Genomic DNA, 18,789 nt, shown 5'->3' on the forward strand with positions numbered 1-18,789 from the left:
GGCTACCATTGGCTCTTTGGTCTGTCAGACAAGCATGGGAAGGGCCAAGTGCCGTGCAAAAACGCCAACCATCAATCACAGCTCCGACTTCAATCATTGACTAAAAACACTGAAGGGCAGAAAGTGGCTCATCTCTCAAAAAGCAAGAGCCTTGAATGGTGCCTACAGATTTTGCCTCATAGCTTTTGCTCTACAAGAGTTAGAAACTCAGTGCCCTTGCAGGACAGACATAAAATGCAGGCAGTCTTCTAATCCCACTTCGACTTCCAGTTAAGTCACTGGAAACATGATAGGGACTAGATGTCAGGCTAATTTTCTTTAAATCACTCACTGAATGTGAGAAAGAGGGGGTCTGCCCACAATTTAAAATAGAGGAAAATAGCCATAAATCCCACTTTACAGTTTGTGGGGAAATAAATGTTTGTCAGAAATGTAACTTATTCACTATTATCATGAAGGAACCATAACGTTGAGTAAGTACTGAAATGTGATAACTTACTTCAAAAAGAAAGAGAATGGAGTCCAGCTCCTCCCTTTGTGACTTATTCCCTGGGAGAAAAGGAATGTTTCCAGTCAGTATGGATAAATACAATACACTACTCTGTTAATAAAGCCTATCAGACTGCTAGCTTTCAAATTCAGTGCTCTGCTCGCATATCTACTACACAAAAGTATGCAACAGTACAAAGGAGCAGTATTGTAAGCATACAGTGTCAGAAAAAAGTTAAAGATAAATCTCGGCTTCTTTCCTTCAACTGTTTGCTGTAATACCCTGTGGAACGCCCTCCCAACAGATGTCAAAAAGGAAAACAACTACCAGACTTTTAGGAGACATCTGAAGGCAGCCCTGTTCAGGGAGGCTTTTAATGTTTAATAGATTATTGTGCTTTATTCTTCTGTTGGAAGCCGCCCAGAGTGGCTGGGGAAACCCAGCCAGATGGGCGGGGTATAAATAATAAATTATTATTATTGTTGTTGTTGTTGTTGTTGTTAATAACTGACAGCCCAAAAAATGGCTCTCTGTCACACACGTTATGTCTTAAGGAATATTTAATGAGTAGAGAAGCCAGGATGTAATGGGAAGCAAAATCAAGAGGGGTCCAGTGTTCAGGAGAAAATGATACTGGCCTGGTTTTCATGAGATGGTAACCCAAACTATGGTTTTCCAAGACTGTGAAAATGTTCAAGCTCCTGGAAGCTTTGCTCTTCCCTGGTCCTTTTTGCTCCCATCCAACACTGAGCAAGGTTTAGCTTAGTATGTTCTCCAAACTGGGTCATGTGTTTAAGCTATCTCCTCAGCAACCATGAGCAGTAGCCAAAAACAATCTATATACCAGTATTAAACTTTCTATGGCAGCATAAAATCTACCCCTAGACCAGCCATACTTTCCTTTTTAATAAACTGAAGTAGAATCGTAGAATTGCAAAGTTGGAAGAGACCACAAAGGCATCTAGTCCAATCCCCTATAATTGCAGGATTTTTTTGCCAAATGTGGGGCTCGAATCCACAACCATGAGCTTAAGATTCTCCTGCTCTACCAAATGAGCTATCCCAGGCCCGTGTTATCTTGCTGTTTTGAAAAAAGATATACTACCCTGTTTCTCATATTTTAAGACATACCCATAAAATAAGCCATAGCAGGATTATTAAGCATTCAAGGAATATAAGCCATACCCCGAAAATAAGACATAGTGATAGGCACAGCAGCAATACCGGCCATGGCAGGAGGAGGAGGAGGAAAAATATAAGACATCCCCTGAAAATAAGCCATAGTGTGTTTTTTTTGAGGAAAAAATAAATATAAGACATGTCTTATAATATGAGAAACACGGTACTTAATAATTCTTCTCAGCAAATCAAATTCTTGCAAAATTTTCTGTATATAATATTTGTGTTTGATAAGTTTAGATATATACATTTCCTCATGGGTAATTAAAAAAGATATAATAATGACTTTTATGTACAATGCAAATAAAAGTATCATACACTTCTAAGGACATAATCTTTTAATAGCAAAAGTTTTGCCTCCTTTTTGCAATCACATAAAAATGTGTTCGGGGAGGGTAGGATGTGCTTCTTGTGCATGCTAAGCAGGGCTACATCTTACTAAAAACTGTCACATTAAATAAACGAATAAATAAATACTTTTTTAAAAAGCCCCAAGCTAGATTGAGTGGTTTAAATGACTTGCCAGGAGTCTCACAACCAATTTTTTCCATGAGCTAACAACAAAGTTTGAACAGCTGCAACAAAGTTTTCCAAAGGATGATGCTAGGTTTGCTGAACTTTCCAAACTTGTGTGAAAATACTATGGAGCATTTGAGGGCTTTACATCCTTTAGCTCTTACACAGATGGATGCTGAAAAGGAAAAATGGCTGTTTTAAACCATAACAGAGGTTTAAGTAAAGCAGGGGTGAAGGACACTTTTTACATTTTTTGAAACAAACCAGTTTTAACAAGGAGAAATAGAGATGGCTGGCACCAAAAAGCTAACACAACAGAGCCTCTCCAAACTGTTCTCACCATACTCAAACCTTATTTTGAACTGCCACTTCTCTCCGTTCAGTATCATGCCCACTTGCTCTACTACTCAATCCTCTGCATTGTTAAAAATCTCGTCTTCCCTTCTGTTTTTCCTGTATTGCTCCAGTGCCATGGCCACTGCTGTTGGACAACCTGCCTTCACTTTGGCCCACCCCACCCAACTCTCATTCAGGCAAATTCAGGATTGTGATGAGGCACCACATATCCTCCAATGTGGGCTGTGTGGTGACATTCTTACATTTTTATTATATAGTGATATGCCAAGGAGTGGATTTTGGGGTCTAGTATGTATAGGTCAGTATTAAGCAACTTAAAATAATATACTAACAAACAAAGCCACTTAAAATTCTTACCTTTTTGTTTCAAGCTAGTTTCCAGTGTTATGAAATTTTCATAGAAGATAAAATAAATCTGAGAATAGTTAATCTCAAAAAACTGTTTAAGTTCACTTCCCTCTATAGCATCTGTAAAAGTAAAAAACAAAACATGTGTGAAAAAGGAGAGCATCATCAGCATAGAAATTTAGAATTAAAACCTCTACAGAAAAATAAAGCAGCAGGAAAATAACACTATAAGTATTAATAGAAATACATGGTACAATGTATAAGGTGGCAGTGTTCAAATGGCTTGATCTTAAACACACCCAACTTACATATTCAAGACTTCAGCTATTGAAGTCACATAATCTCTTTGCAACCTCCTGAATAAAATAAATGTTACCTATTTTTGAAGCCCTTATTCTAGATCCTACAATCAAAGTTTCATCTCATATCACTATACTGAAACTATAGCCACTGGTCTGCTTGCCTTAGATGGGTAAAGGCCTCCCCTAAGCAACCATGCAAAGAAACTATTATAAACTGTAAAAGAACAAGATCACTCTTTCCTTCAGATTGCCAATATGTCACAAAATATTGACATATATGCACACATAGGCAGGCAAATAAGAAGGTTGAAAACTACAGTAGTCACATTTGTAGACTTATTTGCAAGACAGTCTTACCCTGACCTTAAGGTGAACATTCAGACAATCAGAAGTTTAGATAAATATAATTTTTTTAAAAAAATCCTCTTGCAACCCTTCCAGTGAGATTGGAGTGCACAAGAAGTTTATTTTCATGTGTATCTCCCCTATTAGATCAAGAACCAGTCACACAAAATGGCGCTGTGCAAGTGGTTTCCAGGCTGGACAACTGCATCACGCATCTAGACACAGTCCCACATTTCCCAACACTGGATCAGAAACTACTGGTACTTATGACCTGTGGAGAATCTAGGCTGCTGTATTAAGGTTCCTCACAATGCATTCACTTTATCTTTTTTTTTAAAAAAAAATATTTTTATTAATTTTCCAATTAAAACCAATTATATCACATTTCAATATTTCAAATTATACACATATATATATCAATCAAACCGAATGTTATGCCAAATCATCTAAATAATTTATTTTTGGGTTCCCATGCTTCAAGAAATTGGGAATTCCTCGCAACTGTCCACTGCCGTCTTATTTCTAAAGTTCAAATCGTCCTCCAAGCTCATAATATTCCAAATCTTCCCCTTACAGTCACCTAGATGTTTTCCACTTTCATCCGATTGTTCCAGCTGCTGAGATAAATGTCAAACGAAGTTTCACAGATGTTCTTTCTCCTGTGTGAGTTAATCAGTCCAGCCTCCCCATAAATCTTCTTAGTGGAGCTCCCTGTTGCGACGGAGTAGCAGCGCCATCTTAAAAGGCTCAAATCACTTTCATTTTCTCTCATAGCCATGAAGATTTACGATTTATTTATCTTTATAGAATTTACAGCTTTTTCAGGCAGGAGACCCAAACATCCAACCATGAACTCTTGGTAAATTAATGGATCTCCTTGCCCTATAGCTGAACTTAGCTTCAGGTCGCTGCTCCAATTTAAAGTGCGTCACAGCTCATAAATCCTCCGAACGCGTCCAGAACTCCTTCCGTCTGACTAGGGGGGGGCTTTTCTCATCGGCAACTTCACATCTTTAAGAAATATGCTCAGTAACAACAGCTATAGAGTTCAACTCACACAGTCTTTTGCTTCTCTTTCACTCCAAACAAGCCAGGACATCGCGTCCGGGAAGATACGAGGCAACAATATGAAGAAAAAATAAAAACTTGCTTCCCTTATCGCTCCGTCCCCATCAATCCTTCTTCCAGATGCCGTACATTCTTTGACTCCTCTCGCTCAGCAGCATAAAATTCTCAGCAGTAAACAGCGCTTCTTCCCCTCCTTCTGAAGTATGTCCATAGATTTAAGCCTAATTATCTTCTTTAACCATGGAAATCCCCGCCATGCAGATTAGCGTCCGGGAGTCCTGGCCGTCGTAAGTGCTCAGCCCAAGCTCCCCCCACTCCAAAAACAGTCGGAGTGGGTCTGGGGGCATCGCGGGCCAGCGGCCCCTCTCCGTAACCCCCGGAGAGGGTAGGGGGTTGCCATTTACTCCCCTAGCAACCGCCAAATTCCTTACGAAGGTCAGAGAGATGGAAAACAGGTCCGCCATTCCTGCAGGCGGAAACCGGAACAATGCATTCACTTTATCATAAGGCTTGACTCCATCAACTAAATCTTCTGAAGACACTTGCTCCTCATGCACCTTACTGTAGTGTGCCTTTCCACCATCATAGTACATCATGGACTAGACCAAACTAATATATGCACAGATTATGTGCAGGGTGAGATTAGCCCTAATGACCCTTCACCAAATCCAACCCTATGACCACAACATACACTAACCACCTGTGTGATCTATACAAGGTGGGGAGGACATTAGAGTGTTGGAGTAGTAGGGCCTTGAAGACCAAGGTGTAAATGGGAAGAAAAGAACCACGTACACCAACTTAAGCAACATGGAAGGAAGGTAGGACATCAACATAGAATCATAGAGTTGGAAAAGACCACAAGGGCAATCCTGTCCAGCCCCCTGCCAAGCAGGGAACACCATCAAAGCATTCCTGACAGATGGCTGTCAAGTCTCTGCTTAAAGACCTCCAAAGAAGGAGACTCCACCACACTCCTTGGCAGCAGGAGCAAATTCCACTGTCAAACAGCTCTTACTGTCGGGAAGTTCTTCCTAATGTTTAGGTGGAATCTTCTTTCTTGTAGTTTGAACCCATTGCTCCGTGTCCGCTTCTCTGGAGCAACAGAAAACAACCTTTCTCCCTCCTCTATATGACATCCTTTTATATATTTGAACATGGCTATCATATCACCTCTTAGCCTTCTCTTCTCCAGGCTAAACATACCCAGCTCCCTAAGCCGTTCCTCATAAGGCATCGTTTCCAGGCCTTTGACCATTTTGGTTGCCCTCCTCTGGACACGTTCCTGTTTGTCAGTATCCTTCTTGAACTGTGGTGCCCAGAACTGGACACAGTACTCCAGGTGAGGTCTGACCAGAGCAGAATACAGTGGTACTATTACTTCCCTTTATCTAGATGCTATACTCCTATTGATGCAGCCCATCAAAATATATATTGTTGTATCGTTCCTCCTGCAGGAGGAAAGGTGGGATAGAAATTTAATAAAAATGAAAGTAAAAAAAATACAGTTCAGTTTTAGGGAAATTATAACCCCCCTGAGCATTGTCCTGCCACCTTCTCTGCATTAGGAAAGAGATATTGCTTTGTGAGATTAAAGTGGCAGGCATGTGTACAATCTTCCAGTTAGATCAGATAATGCTTTGTGCCCATTGCAGGAACACACGGACATTGTCACTTTGATCCAAACTGCAACAAAACAATGGCCCAACTACTGAAATAAATTCTATGTAGAGCTTTAAAAATCATTCCTTTAAAAATGATTCACTTATAACACAGCTGTACAACTTTGCAATGGATTCTGGGCTTGTAAGAAACTGTCTCTTATTTCCTATACAGCTACAAGTGGGAGCGACTCAACATATTTTAGGCCATAGTCTCTCATATCAAGCTCCCCATTTGCAGCTACTGCCTTTTAACAAACCCTGTGCACGATTTTGCAGACTGGAACTGTGAACCCAAAGAGCAATGCCCACTACAGATGCACAACCATGAAACATGCTCTCCAAAGAGGCTCATCTTCCTTTGCCATCCTTGCAACTGCTCGAAACTTAACAAAGGCTTGCTGTTCAAATAAATAAAATTAGATTCTACCACACAGTAGCTACATAATAGTAAAGTATGATTTGGCATTACTGTAATAGCCTAGGAAAGCATCAGGTTCACAATCCCCCCCCCCCGGCTTCTCACTGTGACTGCAAGGTGGAAGTTTTCACTTCCATTTTTTTTAAAAAAAAATAACTACAGTTATTGCTCAGAGGCAGAACTAATATGAACAATGGTTTATTTAACTAAACATCAGTGTTTGGTTTGCTTATTTCTATGAACCACAGTTAAGACTAGAGATGTCAAAAAACTCCACTACACATGAATTCCTGCAATTCACATGTTCATTTGAGGTCAGGAACAGAAATCATACAAGTCAATACAAGCAGTATTTGCTGTAATTTTTAGTCCTCATACATTACATAAATGATAATTTTATTTACTGCATTGCTTCTGCCATTTCCCTTCCATCTGTGGCCAATGCACCCTTGGAACAGTGTGCTTTTCAATTGATAAGATTAATACGACGCATTTTACATATAGAATCGCAACTCCAACTTATATTTACAGTGGTACTTCGACATCCGAACAACTCGACTTCCGAAGGTTTTGACTTCCGAAGTTGACAAACCCAGAAGTCTTTTCACCGCGCACGTGTTCTGCGCCTGCGCAGAAGCGCAAAATCATGCTTCGCGCATGCGCAAAATGGGCGCTTCGACAACCGAAGACTTCGACTTACGAAGAGCGCCATGGAACGGATCGCCTTCGTAAGTCGAGGTACCACTTTATTATATCAGCACCAGACATTCTTATACCAATGCTATATTTTTATGTTGTGAACTGCCCCGAGATCTACAAATGAAGGGTGGTATATAAATTAAATAAAAAAATTAAAATTCTATGATAACTGGCTCCAAGTTCACATGCAAGCCCAGGATATAGTGCAGATAATGAAATACAAAGTAAATGCTGTGCTTGTATTAACTTTCCCCACTTGAGCATAAAAACCCATCTATATTTTGGTCACAGGTCCCAATTAAGACCATGGGGCCATTTTACCCAAGTGCCTCTGCCCGCAACACACCAGGTGAAACTGAGCTGAGGCGGTTTTTCCCAGGCTCACAGGCTGGGACAATAGAGCTAGTTTGTGCTGCTCAGCTGAGCAGAGGTAAGGTCCCCCCCCCCTCCAGCTCAGACAGCCCCAGTGCTCTCACCGCTTGTGCATGAGCGACAAGAGCATCAGCACCAGGCTGGAGACTCCTTTAAATGCTCAACTGAGGCAAGGGCAGCTGCATACTCCTCAGTCGAGCAGTTTAAAGATGCAGAGGGAGGAACAATCTGTGTCGGCGCCTCACTGATACAGCTTGTTTCTCCCTCTCTGTCATATGAGGGCAGAGTGGGATGGCGGTTTCACTCAGCACTGTATCGCTGGTGAAACTGCCACCGCTCCTGAGTACCTCTGCTAGCAGCGCCCGCTGGAGGAAGGAACTCTTAACTCCCTCCAGCGGATACTGCTAGCAGGGAGACTCAGGAGCGGTGGCGGTTTCACCAGCAATATACCGTTGAGTGAAGCCGACATCGCAGTCTGCTCCTCATAACGGTCCTGGGCAATATATCAATTGATGGCCCCACACCTGATGTGAGCTGCCAATGCACAAGCAGGAGCCTTCAAGTGCACTCCTAATTTGCTGGAATAATACTGCGTTCCCCACAGGGAACTCCATAGCAAACTGATCCTTGAAGTCACTGAGTCAAGCAAGGATCCTTTGCAAGCCGCTTGCAAAGAGCCCTACTTAATGCTTTGAAGCAGAAAAGACCAGCTGATTGGCGGCACTTCAAAGCACTATGCAGGGCTCCTTACAAACCCCATCATCTGGCATCATCATTACATCGGCCACTGACGGGCAGGTGGCTCTGTCCAATTGTCAAATCTCACGTGCTCCATTGCCACATATTTGTACCATATCTAAACTACATTTCCTTCTGTTTTTACCAGTGCTCACTCTCAAGTTTGCAGTGTTTAATGTTTTGAATTCCTAAAAAAAATCCAAACAACACTGAAATTTTAGATAAGGCTGTTTGGTAACAAACGGAATGCATAGCTAAATGCTCATGTTCATAAACAAATATAAAATTTGCACCAAAAAAGATAATTTCCTGAGGGTAAATCATATTGATTCTATTAAGTTACCCCACTGATTGATTGATTGATTGATTGGTTATTTTTTAAATTATTTTTTATTAAGAAAATTCAAATCAATACAATTTATCAATTTTACAACCAATTACATCCCCCCCTTTTCTCCCTCCCACCCCTCCCTCTCCCACCCATCCGGACTTCCCTCAGCTCCCTTTTCTGGTTTCACTATTCATGTTATGTCTGCATGTTATAAAATTATACATATCAGTTCGATATTTTTTCCTATTCTACTAATAAAAAGAAAAATTGTGTACAGTGGTGCCTCGCTAGACGAATTTAATTCGTTCCGACAGTCAATTCGTCCTACGGAAAATTCATCTAGCGAGGCACCGTTTCCCCTAGGAATGCATTAAAAGTTAATTAATGCGTTCCTATGGACTCTGGGGGACTGGCGGCAGTGGCAGCGCTTGCTCGCTTGGCTCACGGAAGGCAGGCAGACAGGCGGCAACAGCCTGCCTGTCTTTGCTGTCGGCACTGGGGGGGGGGGGAGAGGAAGGAACTGAGAGAAAGGGCACCTTTCTCTTCCTCTCCCCCTGCTGCTGACAGCAAGGACAAATCTTCCTTTGCCTTCTTCCTACGCTGCAGCTGGTTCCCCTTCGTGTTCCGCTGGTCTCTGCCAGTTGCCCCTCACTGCTCGTGGCAACCGGCAAAGACCAGCGGAACACAAAGGGGAAACCAGCTGCAGCGCAAGCAGAAGGCAAAGGAAGATCAGCTGAGAGGCGCTGAAAGCTGTCAGCACCTCTCAGCTGATCTTCCTTTGCCTTCTTTCCTTGCTACAGCTAGTTCCCCTTTCGCTAGACAAATGCCTTTTGCAAATAGGTTTTGTGATCAGAGGTTTTTATGGCCACGCTTGCTTCGCAAGATGAAGCGGCGGCCATAGAAAACCTCGTCGTCTTGCAAGGCAACCTCTGATCGCAAAACCCATTCGTCTAGTGAAAAATTAGTCTAGCAGGGCATTCGTCTAGCGAGGCACCACTGTATGTTTATTCAAACCCTGCCAGTGAATCTAAGTCTCTTTGTTGTTTTTTAAAATAGTTTGTAAAGAGTTCCCATTCTTCCTTAAATTCCCAATTGTCCTTTTCATGTAGTTTATATGTTAAGTTTGCCAGTTCTGCATAGTTCATCAACTTTTCTTGCCATTGTTCCTTCGTTGGCGTTTCTTCCTTTTCCATCCTTTTGCTAATAAGACTCTTGCCGTCGTTGTAGCATACATAAATTCTTTACTTTCTTTGGCAATTCTTGACCGAAAATTCCTAATAGAAATGCTTCAGGTTTTATTACATATGTCATTTTAAACATTTTTTTCATTCATTATAGATCATTTCCCAATATTTTTTAATTTCTCTACATTCCCACCACATATGATAAAAAGTCCCTTCTTTCTCTTTACATTTCCAACATGTATTTGATCCAGTTTTGTACATTTTTACCATTTTTACTGGTGTGATATACCATCTATACATCATTTTCATGTAATTTTCCTTCAACAGAGAACAATCTGTAAATTTCAAATTTACCTTCCACATTCTTTCCCAGTCCTCAAATTGTATATTATGTCCTATATCTTGCACCCATTTAATCATGACCAATTTAACCTCCTCGTCTTTCGTTTCCCCTTCTAACAATATGCTACGGTATGCTTTCTTCAGCAGTTTCCCATCTTCTTCTATAGCCTCTTTTTGGAATCTGGAAGTTGTATAACTAAATCCTTTTTTACTATCATCCTTGTACATTTCATTTAATTGTCTGTAATGCAGCCAACTCTGAACATACTCTTTTATTTCCTCATACTCTCTCTGTTTCCATTTGCCTTCTGGGTCTTTCAGTAAGTCTCTGTATGTAGGCCATTTTTCCTTTTTTGCCAAGCGGTTTGAGTAGCAAAGCCTCAATTGGTGATAACCACCAAAATGTTTTTTGCTCTAATAGATCTTTATGTCTTTCCCACACTCTCATTAATGATCTCCTAATTATATGATTATAAAATCCTTTATGCACCTTTCCTTTCCCGTACCAAAGATATGCATGCCATCCAAAGCTGTTATCATGGCTCATCCATGGCTCACCCAAATCCAAAGCTTCTTCTTTGTCCAGTTTTATCCACTCCCTAATCCATTCCAGGCAAGCCGCCCCATAATACAATTTCTTAAAATAGGTTGATTATTTAATTAATACAAGCCCAGACTTAAAACAACAACCAGCACAGTATTCAGATATTTAATTGCCTGAATAGGGCAAAACAATCAATGGAGATTTGGAATAGGATCTACCATTTCTTTTGGGGACCCAGGGCAAACAGCAGCTTGGGAATGGGGATTCTCACCAGTGAAATAGCTAAGGTTTCCATATTTATTTAGTTATTTCATAAAATTTATACACCACCTGACTGCCAAACAAAAAAACAAAAAATAACCCACCTCAAAGCGGTTTACAAAAATAATCTCTCCCACTCACTTGAATCCAAAAATCTGCTTGAGGATCTGGTGGATGGAAAAGCTCAGTGAAAAAGTAGTGCACATATAATAGAAGCTATTTCCTTTTCAATAACTTGAAGTTTATAAAGCAGTTGGGAAGTTCAGTGGGGCAGCTGCTGACTTGCAGTTTCAAATGAACTCAGATGAGCTGCACATGCTTTTGGATGAGTCATCAGGAGTTAGAGAATTACAGGAAGCCCATGTCAAGTATCAGGCAGGAGCCAGTCTTATGAGAATAACATTACGTACTTGTTTTAACTGTTAACATAAAACAATTTGAAGAGCAAGCAAGGTGAATCAAAGTCATTGCCAAACTATGAGAAAATTGTGCAAGAAAATTGCATGTTTTAATTTATCTATTATCTATTTTGTATTCTTCTTCAATTCATCTTTTGCAGGATGTAGTAGGGTGATAGCAGACAAGGAGAAAGAATGTAGAGACCTTGAGGGCCATCAAGAGTATCAAGGCAGGAGCAATAATGAAAAAAGAAGAGTTTGTGCAAAACACTGGGGTTCATCCTGACTGTTAGAAGCTCTGCTAATAGATTCAACATTCTTACATGAACCAACAGAACAGACTGAATAATTCATGACTCGATATAAAAGGAGACAGATAGCACTTTTTCTGGGTTAACATATGACTAAGATGAGCTAATAGAACAAACATTCACATTTTAACTTGCACTTAGCTCCATCAAGAAGATACTATTAGATCTCAAACAGACTTCAGGTGCACTCTCAAACTTTTCTGAGACATATATCAGTGCATCATACAATGCAGGTAAAAGGCAGAAGCAGCTTTAAGTCAATGGAGATCAGGGGCCATGAACTGGCTTCAATTCTCCTAATATTGGTTACAAACGAATATGGCAAGAAATGTACCCCTCCTCAAACTCCAGTTTCTTGCACACAGCTTTTGGGTCATCCTCTTCATTTTCATCTCTCTGAATGCTTTCCTACACAGTAAAGACTACCCAACTGCTGATGTGGTGTCCCATTTATTAAAGGTTCTACCCAGGAAGGATTCCCTTGGGTCAATGTTTATTGGGCAACCTTTTAATTTGCCCAAGTTATTTAACAGAAACTTTCAGATTAGTTTTTATGCTCGAATTTTATTTGTTTCATTTATATTTTATCTGTATTCTGGGGTTTGGTTTTGTTGATACTCCTGTTTGTTCTTTTAAATAATGAATTATGCTATTCAAGCTTTTATCTTTTTAACCACTCTGAAAGTCTTTGAAAATCAGGATTTAAAAAAAGGATATTAATAATTTAGAATACAAACACCGTGATTTAGTTCCGGTTGCAAGTACTTTCATGTTACTAGTTGTACCAGGAGGGAGATATGCATCCACATGAAGTAATACCGTGCAAATGAACAACATCAACATCTGGACCAGATTTGTGACCAAAATTCCTGATCCAACAAGTGGTATGTATGCAGAAGTCTGCGGATCTACTTATCTGGATTGGTGTGAAAATGTTTCAATGCACCTATCCTAACGCCTGAGCTTTACTAAAACACCCAGTTCTTTCTCACATCTTGTGCATCTGGCTTTCCCTACCTAAATGCAGAAGTTTATATTTATCTCTGTTGAAACTCATTTTGCTACTTTTGTCCCAGTTCTCCATCATGGAGAAATAATCTTGGATCCTATTTCTGTATTCTAAGTTTGTTTGTTTGTTTGTTTGTTGATTGAATTTGTGTTCTGCAGTTCTCAGGGTGGTTCACAATTTGTTAGCTGCCCTGAATACTTTAAGAGCATACATTCTACTACTTCATCCAAGTAACATAAAGATGTTGACCAACACTGGGGTGCGGGTGGTGCCTAGGGCTTGCCAATCAGAAGATTGGGTTGGTGGTTCAAATCCCTTTGATGGGCTGAGCTCCCGTTGCTCGGTCCCTGCTCCTGCCAACCTAGCAATTCAAAAGCACAAAGTGCAAGTAGATAAATAGGTACCCCTCCAGTGGGAAGGTAAACAGAGTTTCCGTGTGCTGCTCTGGTTCACCAGAATCGGCTTAGTCATGCTGGCCATATGACCCGGAAGCTGTACACCAGCTCCCTCAGCCAGTAAAGCAAGATGAGCGCTGCAACCCCAGATTCGTCCGCAACTGGACCTAATGGTCAGGGGTTCCTTTACCTTTACCCAACACTAGGCCCTGGACAGCATCCTACAGAACCCCCCACTTGTCACTTATTTCTAGGTTGATGTGGAGCTACTGAAATGCACTATTTGGATATGGTCTATCAATCAGCTACAAATCCACCTAATGGTACCATCATCTAGCCATATTTTACCAGCTTGCCAACAAAGATATTGGGGAGCCTTTGTCGAAGCTTTTATACAATGTCTACAGCACTTCCTTAGCCTACAAGACTAGTAACTCTTATCAAAAAAAGAGGTAAGGTTATTCTGGCATGGCTGACTTAAGAAACCCATGCTGGCTCTCTGTGATAGTGAACATGACACAGACAGATCACTGGTTTTCACAGAATGCTACATACCACTACATATTCTGTAGCTAAGAAAAGCTAGGTTTGGCTGCAATCCTAAACACACTTACTAGAGAGTAAGTCTCACCAAACACAAGGGGACTTACTTCCAATTAAATCTGCATAGGCTTGCACTGAATATAGAGAGTAAAATCAATGGAGAGCTGCTTCTATGGACTGGTATATTTCCCTAAGTCAACCCCTGCATCCATTTACATCTCCTTCCACCCCCTCTCTCTGAACAAAAGAGATTCCAGGGGTTCCAGGCACTTACCTAGGATTCATGTTTCCTTTGGGAATGAGGGATAGTGGAGACTGTGGTGTCTTTATGATATATGTTACAGGTAGGTAGCTGTGTTGGTCTGACGTAGTCGAAACAAAATTTAAAAAATCCTTCCAGCAGCATCTTTCGTGCATGCACACGGAAGCTCATACCAATGACAAACCTAGTTGGTCTCTAAGGTGCTGCTGGAAGATTTTTATTTTATTTTATGATATATGGTTTCTTTACACCAGGCACCCCCAAACTTCAGCCCTCCAGATGTTTTGGACTACAATTCCCATCTTCCCCGACCACTGGTCCTGTTAGCTAGGGATCATGGGAGTTGTAGGCCAAAACATCTAGAGGGCCGCAGTTTGGGGATGCCTGGCCTAGAATCTGGATAATGTAATCAGCTTCCAGAAGAGACTGCCATGAACACCTCTAAGTATCCCTAATACATTGTACCTTTTGTGAATTTTAAATGTAAACGGGTTGGGAAACATACAGTACAATCCTATACATGACAATTCAGAAGCAAGTTCCATTGATTTAAATAGGTCCAGTCACGTACGACTCTGGGGTTGCGGCGCTCTCTCGCTCCAGAGGCCAAGGGAGCCGCCGTTTGTCCACAGACAGCTTCCAGGCCATGTGGCCAGCATGACTAAGCCGCATCTAGCGAACCAGAGCAGCACATGGAAAAGCCATTTACCTTTCCACCGGAGCGGTACCTATTTTATCTACTTGCACTTTGATGTGCTTTTGAACTGCTAGGTGGGCAGGAGCTGGGACCGAGCAACGGGAGCTCACCCTGTAGCAGAGATTCGAACCGCTGACCTTCCATGTAAATTGGTATAATCCTTAAAATATCAACAATATACAGTTCAGAACCCTATCTAAATAGGCCTCAGTAATTCCAGCACAATATTGGTCTAGCTTTGTTTAACATGGGCAACCTATGTGTCTAAGCCAGGCTTCCTCAACCTCGGCCCTCCAGATGTTTTTGGCCTACAACTCCCATGATCCCTAACTAGCAGGACCAGTGTTCAGGGATGATGGGAACTGTAGTCTCAAAACATCTGGAGGGCCGAGGTTGAGGAAGTCTGGTCTAAGCAGTACTACTTCAGCCTGCAGGTAGGAGCTCACTCAATTGGATACACCTCCCAACACACACACAAGTTATCCACCTATAAAGCTAGATTCCATGGAGAAGGTATCAAGCTTAGTCTCCCCCTGGTTTTCCATTTGCAGGTGTTTTTCTAATGGAGCATTCAGACAGCTGAGTCCCACCTGCAGTGTGAAGCAGCACAGCAGGGATACACTGTGTATTAGGCCATTATCTTGTGCAATTTCCTGGAAGATCAGTGTTCTGTTTACTCATAGGAGGGTTATAAAGTTAGGTAGAATGGATGTTTATTTTACTCAACAACTCCTACCTCCCCCACTGCGTAACATAATCCAGCCAGCTCAGATTTCAGAGCCAGTGGAACTGCTTCAAGGATCTGCAAGATGGTTCAGCCCATGCTGGCAATGGACAATCCACACAACTGACAGGGACCATTGCAAGATCAAAACAAACTGTGAAATTCACAGTGAATGCACATGGGGTGAGTGCAAGAATATTATTGTCCCCAAGGAGAAGACACTGCTCATATTTCTAGTATAGCTGAGAGCACAGGAAGTGGCTATGTTGGGCATAACTCTAGTTTTAGATTTCTACAATATGCTTTTGGTTCAGGTTTAACTAACAAAAGCTGGAACAACTGAACAGAGAAACCAGTTCCTTATCATGATCTACTTACATCAAGATTTGTCTTCTGCCTCCTGGCAACATGCAGTACCATGAATCAGGATTCACTCTGACATTTAAAAAACCCACTTCTTTTTAAAACTGCAGCAGAACAAGCCAGCAACTTTTTTTTAGTGCATGTGAGTTTGAGGCACAAGGATGTTAACCCTATCATTGTCCCTTGCTTACAATACACCTGCCATCTTTTTTATCTCTATGTAGAGCTGCTGATTCCCATACACCAGGCACGCCCAACAGGTAGATTGTGATCTACCAGTAGATCACTGGATGTCTGTGGTAGATCACTGGCACCCCTAAAAAAAGCTCACCCCAAATTTTCCTCCTCCCTAAAAAAAGCTGAACAACTATGACCTGAAGCCCTAAACAAAAATGGGCCTCCCTCCCTCCTAAAAGAAGCTCAACAAGTTTGACCTAAACCCCCCAAAACAGGGCTTCCCTTCCTTAAAAAAAAACTCAACAGCTTTGACCTGAACCCCCCAAAAGGGGGTAGATCACTCCCAGTTTTTAACTCTGTGAGTAGATCACAGTCTCTTGGGAGTTGGCCACCCCTGCCATACACCATCACAACAATGTACTCTAACAAGGTAGGTTATGAGGGGTAATCAAACACACACTACACTCTTTGTGAGAAGAGAATGTAAGCAACAGAGTTAGAAGAGGTCACAGGCAAGACCTTAGGTGCAGACATGAAACATGGCAAGACAAAAGCACTAGCTGCAGAGATTGGTTCAACTTAGCATGCATTCATAACTGCAGTGAGTGTTTGAAGTACAAGGTAAAGGTAAAATAGGTAAAGGACCCCTGGACGGTTAAGTCCAGTCAAAGGTGACTATGGGGTGTAGCGTTCATCTCGCTTCAGGCCAAGGGAGCTAGTTTGTCTACAGCTTTCTGGGTCATGTGGCCAGCAGGACTGTACCGCTTGTGGCGCAACGGGACACTGTGATGGAAGCCAGAGTGCATAGAAATGCCGTTTACCTTCCTGCCGCCACAGTACCTATTTATCTACTTGCACTGGTGCGCTTTCAAATGCTAGGTTGGCAGAAGCTGGGGCAGAGCAACGGGAGCTCACCCAGGATTTGAACTGTGTTTGAAGTACACCATGTTCATGGTATTGCTTTCCTTACAACAGTAAGTACTTTCCCACCCCACTGCATATATGGGGGCTGTGAGAATCATGGAATTGGTTTTGTAATGTAAGGGATCCTGATGGTCATCTAGTCCAACCCTGTTATTCAGGAATGCTGCCCACAGCCATCCCTGGGTGAGCTCTAACCACCAACCTTTTGGTTAACAGCCAGACCCATTGACCCATTGCACCTCTGGAGGTTGGGTGGGAGGGCAGGTAAGAGCCACATTATAACCTATCTCTAGCTTTGGTTTGGCTTTGCCTGTCTGTCCGATTGTAAGTCGTTTTGGGCTGCCCTGGGCAAAGCAACTCGCAAATTTCAAAAGTAGTGATGATTGTGATGATGGGCGATCTCACACGGCAGGGATGGGACTCGGGGCATCCCTGATTCGTACCCTCCGTCCCTGACCATTCTCCGGAGGCGACCCTCCCGCACCAACTGCGAACTTGCCGGGCTGGGACGACCAGCTGCCCCCTCCTGCTGCCCCCACTCACCCATCAGCGCCCTGAGGTGCTTGAGGCGCGTCAGGACGTCCTTCCGCGGGTCCAGCGCTTTCTGGGTGGACTTCTTGACATCGGCGTGGCCCCTCCGAGAGAACATCGTGACCCTCGCCGTCCGCGCGGCAGCCACCCAGCGAGGGCAGCCGGGGAACCCAAGGGCGCCGTCTCCACAGCGAGCCTCGCGCCAGCGGCTGAGATGGGCGAGCAGCCGGCGGTCACTTAGGGAGGGAGGGAGGGAGGGAGGGAAGGAAGGAAGAGCAGGTTGAGGCGGCGGCGGCGAAGCGGGAGGGGGGAGGGGGAGGTACCGGAGCGCCTGAGGGAAGTGGGCGGGGCCTGGCGAATGACTACTGTCAACCGCCTCAGAGAACAGCGAGGCTCGCAAACACCCGCCGCGGGGGTCCTTTTGTTTTTATCTTTCGTAGGCGTGTAGTCTTGATATTCTCTTCTCCGGGGCCAGAGAAGAGGTTTTTTGGGGGGGGGGCGCGTACCAATGCCTGCCTCGCTTTCTCTTCATCCGACGGCGCAGCGCGCCCGCGCCTTGAAACAGCAAAGCCCAGTAGCGGCGGCGAAAAAGGCGGCCATCTTTGGAAGCTTTGCTGGCGTGGGGCATGCTGGGAGTAGTAGTATTTGCGGAGGAGGCTGCAGTGCCGGGAGGCTCTTCCTCGTGCGCCGCGGTCGTGCGCATTTGTATCGCAGCACGGAAGCAGATTCCGTCGTGACTAGATTGCAACCCTGCAGGCGACATCTTTGATAAAAATTTATATGTAACAGCCTGCCTTAATTATTGTACTGTTTATAGCTTGAGGCGCTTTTTAAAATTTTACCCTTTAAAAGTTTTTACCTATATTGTTAGTTTATTTGGTTTATTCAATCTATACCTAAAACTACGGTTTGCTGGCTCTGTGTACTTTTGATCAACGCAGTATATTGATTTACTGTACTTGGGAAACGAGTTCTTGCAACTGTACTGTGGAAATAAAATGCGCAGTGTTATGAAGTCGTGAACGTGCCTCTAAGAAGGGAAGCCCCACTGAAATTTGTGACTATCAAGTAGCCGTGCTTTCAGCTAAATTTAGCAAGGAAGTACTCGTGTTGGACCATCTTATTTATTATCAAAGATCCCAGGGCAGTTCACAACAGAAAAATACAAATTGAAAATACAAAATACATAATAAAACAAAAACAAAGCAACAACCCCCTTCTCACAAACACATTTTAAAAGCCATAGAATGTTAATTAGCAAATCGCCTGGTTGAAGAGAAACGTTTTTGCCTGGCAC

The 18,789-nt window shown here is 42.6% G+C and overlaps 1 protein-coding gene across 5 annotated transcripts in view; it reads right to left on the minus strand.

The window, feature by feature from the left end:
• The window catches only part of RALGAPA2 (Ral GTPase activating protein catalytic subunit alpha 2), a 191,263-nt gene extending 173,174 nt beyond the window's left edge, over positions 1 to 18,089 (minus strand). For 4 of the 5 annotated variants that reach the window (XM_060278161.1, XM_035101980.2, XM_035101981.2 and 1 more), the window contains exons 1-4: positions 17,999 to 18,089; positions 17,505 to 17,728; positions 2,900 to 3,010; positions 500 to 549 (exon numbers count right to left, since the gene is read on the minus strand). In XM_060278161.1, coding sequence (XP_060134144.1) covers positions 500 to 549; positions 2,900 to 3,010; positions 17,505 to 17,728; positions 17,999 to 18,024 — 411 coding nt within the window. In that variant the 5' untranslated portion in view covers positions 18,025 to 18,089. The other variant, XM_060278162.1, reaches the window with a different exon arrangement.
• Between the last annotated feature and the right edge of the window lie 700 nt (positions 18,090 to 18,789).

Source organism: Zootoca vivipara, chromosome 8, assembly GCF_963506605.1.
Source record: "Zootoca vivipara chromosome 8, rZooViv1.1, whole genome shotgun sequence".
Lineage (NCBI taxonomy): Eukaryota > Metazoa > Chordata > Lepidosauria > Squamata > Lacertidae > Zootoca > Zootoca vivipara.